We start from the raw sequence: 4,453 nt of genomic DNA, 5'->3' as shown, positions 1-4,453 counted from the left end.
CGGGGCTCGAACTCACGGACCGCGAGATCGTGACCTGGCTGAAGTCGGACGCTTAACCGACTGCGCCACCCAGGCGCCCCAGAAAAAAATTTTTTTAATGTAAATAATTTCACTTTACAAATCCTGAATTGGGGAAGCACCAGAATGTAACAAACTTCAATATCTCCCAGTCTAAAACCAGCGCTAAAATGTAACTAATATTTCAAGGAAAAATACAATTCGAGCGCCCAAATTATATAGATGAGGCAAATATTTTTCTGTCAGAAAGTAAAACCTCAACGGTCACACGCAAGTGCAAGGCGCAGAGACCTCTGTTGACCGTGGTCACCCATCGTTAAAAGGCATCTGAGGCTGAATTTCAAAGTAGATGCCACGCGCTCTTCTCATATTCGTTAATAGAGCGGGTGGGGTCGATATTCCTATATGAAGCTCACGGTTCGAAAAACGTCAGGCTACAGCACTACGGCCAGGGCCCTAATTAAGTGGTGCACGGCCGGCCCCTGTAGCAGGCAGGAGTCTCAGCCGACCCTTCGCTTTAAAACTTCACACGGAATTACTGGAAAGGTGCAGTGGAATACAGACAGTCTGCAATCAAATGCCAACTATGTTCATGCAAATGTCGAAGGCACCCTTTCTGGCCCCAAATGTCATCCGAAACAGGGAGACAGGGGAACCTACAAGCCCCATCGCCGGGGAAACCATCACTCCTGGGTAAGGCAAAGCAACTAGAAGCAGCCGGGTTTCCTCGATCCGCAAAGGACGCTGCTTCCCCACTCCACTTTTCCCACGTAGCTCCAAAGTGGGCACTTTCAAGTCCTACTCAGGACTGAAAAGGTCAAGGATATTAGCGCCCACCAGGATCTGTGGTTCTTAACCTTTTGGGGAGCGCGGGCCACTCTGAGGATACGATGAAAGCCCCTCCTCCACGGCTAAAGCAGTGAAGGATCTTCGGGGAGAGCCCACGCCTTAGGTCGGAGCAGGATCGTGGACTCTGATCCGAGAAACGACTTAAGTGCACTCTCCTCAGCAAACTGGAAGAGTAAAATGGCTTATCGAAGGTCAACAGCGAGTGAGAAGGGGAACCAGGCGAGAAATAAACGACTCGGGGAGATTCTGGTAAAGCCACACAGAGTCCCCAAGTAACTTCTTCTGCTACGAAGACAGTCCCTCCACAAACTAAGAGAACACGACAGCAACACAAGTTTCCAGTACAGCTGGAAGGAACGGACACAAGCGCTGTGGTTCAAAAGTGCCTTATGCCTTCCTAAGCGGAACACACCAGGAAAAAACAGGATCCGAAAGCTTGAAAAGCACTCACCGTGTTCCACAAAGACATTGCAGTGCGGACCCCCGTGCCTCGATGATTCCTTCTTCCCTGCTCCTTTGATAAAGTGCAGGGCAGGCAAGCTTGGCCTCCTCTGGTCCCCAAGAACTTTTCCAGGCTGCTGCCCCATAAAGTAATGATAGGCACCCCTTTCCAGAAGAGGGTTCGAGATCCTCCAGAACGGTCAGCGGGCTTAGAAGGAAACAGTACATGCGTGGGACTTCACATTCACCGAATCGCCACGGGTCAGTACATTGAGGTCAAACACAAGTGAACACATGTAAACAGCAGTTCCGATTATGTCCGCGGTCGATCAATTCGAAGTCCTGCAACTGCGGGGCGACCCCACAGTTCCTTGAGTTTGAGTGTCTTTCACGGGCTGAGTAAGTTTCTTTCTCTCCAAGAAGAAAAACAAACATTCACAGGGATGCTGTAAAAGGGTCAGTAACACTAAAGTCATCTCGATTCCCGCACATAAAGGAAATGGTGATCACCTCTGGATGCTTCTCCAGAACTTTTCCTGGGGAAGTCGCCCACCCTACCTCCTATCTCAGTTTCTTGATCTTCCGACAGATTTCCTGCCAAACTAGCTGCCGCTCCTGCTGCTCTACCCTGCGCTCCGGAAAACGACACGGGTCACCCAGACTTCAGCGAGGGCTTGCCCTCGCCTCGGATGACAAGGAATGCATTGCCAGCAACTTTTAAGTCCGCTTTTTAAAAGGCCTGTGAAACCAGTCCAGGCTTTTCCTCTGCATTAAAGTTTTTGTTTGGGCTGAGACTAAAGGGACCGTAGGTGACATTGGAAGAGGTCAAGGCATTGGAGGCTCCCGGGAGCAACCTGGGGGGGGGGGGTGCTCCGAGGCCAAACTCGGGGCCGGGAGTGGGCGCGAGGGGCGGCTCGGGGGTAAAGGGGAGGCTGCCGGGGCGGGGCACGGGCGGCTTACTCCGGGGCGTCGCTCCTCCACGCCTCAGGAAACGGGGTGTCCCAGGTCTGGGGGGAAACAGAGACCACCCCCAGTGCCCCAGAGCCAGGGCAGGGCTGTACGGGACAGAGCACGCTCGCGGCCCCGAAGGCGGGAGGCGGGCGGAGGGGGGAGGAGGCCCGGCCGCCTCAGCTGCCCCGAGCCCAGGGGTCTCTGCCCGAGACACCCCCTCCCCCGGCTCCGGACGTTGTTACAGCCGCCGCCGCCGCCAGGCAGTCACATCCCCGGAACTCCGCCGCGGGACCCAGCCTCCCCCCGCAGGTGGGGGCCGTGGACAACCGAGGGGCTCCTCAGCCGCAGGACCCGGGTAGCGGCTCCGGCTCCGGCGCTGCTCAGGGACGGACACCGACCCCCGCGGCCGCCATGATGGATTAGGAGCCGCTCCACAACGAGGCCAGGCCCCGCCCCTGACCCCGCCCCCGCCGACGTCCGGCGCGCGCCTCGCGGGGACCCGGGCCTTCCCGGCGCCGCTCTCGGGCACGCCGCCGCGCCCTCCGCCTCTGGTCTCCCGACCCGCCAGAATTCGGCCCCACACGACCTTTTAAATGTGGTTTTTCCGAGCGCAAGGTGAGCGGCAAGGAAGCCCCGCCTCCTCTGTACCGCCATTGGTCCCTGAAAATCCGGGTCAGGTCTCTCTCCTGCGTCCCATTGGCCGGTGAGGGCAGTAGGCTAGAGTTCCCGGCCAACCCCAGCCGGCGCAGGCCGCAGGGCATGCCGGGGGTCGTAGTCCCGAGGCGCCCGCTCCTGTCCGCGCGCTCCCGAGACTTCTTGCCCTCTGCTCCCGGCTCCTGAGCTTCGGTCCCGCCCTCCAGGGAGCCGGTGGACTCTCGCCTGCCTCGCGTTGGGCTGGCCAATGTCTCTCCTGCGCGGGTAGTAGGACCGGCGAGGAGCCAAAGCAAGGGGAAAACTGCGGATTGGATTATCTCAGAACCGGAGTTGGATTACTTCCTTAAACCTCTTTAGGGAAGAGGGAAATTTGGCCCGCTCCTGGAAACCAAGGAGGTATTTGGTGCCTTACCCTCCCTCCCCAAATTCTCACCTTTTCCGCAAGAAGTATAAATATTAGAACTGGCGAAATATAAATGACTGAAGAGCATCCGACCTATTGCGAACGAATTTTCTTAGAGGCTCCCTCATCAAAGGAACAGCTTGTTAAGCACCTCTCAGAGGCTAAACCAGGCGTAATCGCAGCTGTTTGAGCTAGAAAGAGCCTTTAAGATGAAACGACCTCATTTTGTGTACATACATGTATTTGCATGAGAACACCCTGTTAGCTGAGAAAATACTGATTGTTGGGCTAGCAGGCCCACAGAGACAATGACCCAAACACACCAAACCCACACTTGTCATAACCCATCTCCTGCAACTGAAAAGCACCCACCAGGTCCCTTAGTCTTCACCCTCTGTGTGTCCCCATATATGGAATATGTGCCCATTTATAAGGAGATCCACTCATTCTAGTGCCTACTCTATATCGTAATGCTTTTCACAAACTACATTATCTAATTTAATCCTCACTGTAGTCCAGTGAAGCATGTAGTATTATTCCCCATTATGCACTTGAGGAAAAAGATTCAGAGACGTGACTTACTCAAGGTCACTTGCCTAGTTAGTATGTGACAATGTCACCATTTGAGCCCGGATGAATCTTGCTGCAAAGCCCATGATTTTCCCACTGTACCATTCAGTATCAAATAACTTGACCAAATGTTAGACAATTGACTTTTCAGAAGTTGCTGGCATTAGGGAAGAAGCTACATTATGGATGTTGTACGTCCAGTTAGTATATTGAGTTACGGATTTTAGAAATATTTCTGCTGGATGGGGAAATGGTAGTGACTTAACAGTGGCATCGAGAATAGTCGTGTAGAGGTACCGAATGTGAGCATGTGAAAACTTGTACCCAAAGTTGGAACTGAAATGTATTAATTGATGTTAGTAGGTTTAGCTTTGCTCTCACAAAATAATCTGGTTGACACTTAGTCCTGACTCATAGTATCATTCTTCAAACATTCAGCGCCCTTGTTCTCCTTTATTTACCTACGATCTCACCCTGATCAGCACCCTCCTCGTTATTTTCAGCAAATTTTGCTTTCTTCCTATTCATGCTTTAATCGCATCCTGTGCATCATCATTCTCTAGTTCA

General features: G+C 53.2%; 1 protein-coding gene across 1 annotated transcript in view; it reads right to left on the bottom strand.

The window, feature by feature from the left end:
* Window positions 1–2,172, bottom strand: part of ABL1 (ABL proto-oncogene 1, non-receptor tyrosine kinase) — a 148,947-nt gene extending 146,775 nt beyond the window's left edge. The window contains exon 1 of the mRNA XM_040482655.1: window positions 1,319–2,172. Within this exon, the coding sequence (XP_040338589.1) occupies window positions 1,319–1,454 (136 nt within the window). The 5' untranslated portion in view covers window positions 1,455–2,172. The remainder of the gene's footprint in view (window positions 1–1,318) is intronic.
* Window positions 2,173–4,453: the final 2,281 nt, after the last annotated feature.

The sequence above is a fragment of the Herpailurus yagouaroundi genome, unplaced genomic scaffold (genome assembly GCF_014898765.1).
Source record: "Herpailurus yagouaroundi ecotype Mexico unplaced genomic scaffold, PumYag 160, whole genome shotgun sequence".
In the NCBI taxonomy this organism is placed as follows: domain Eukaryota; kingdom Metazoa; phylum Chordata; class Mammalia; order Carnivora; family Felidae; genus Herpailurus; species Herpailurus yagouaroundi.
This window is presented reverse-complemented; position numbering and strand designations above follow the sequence as displayed.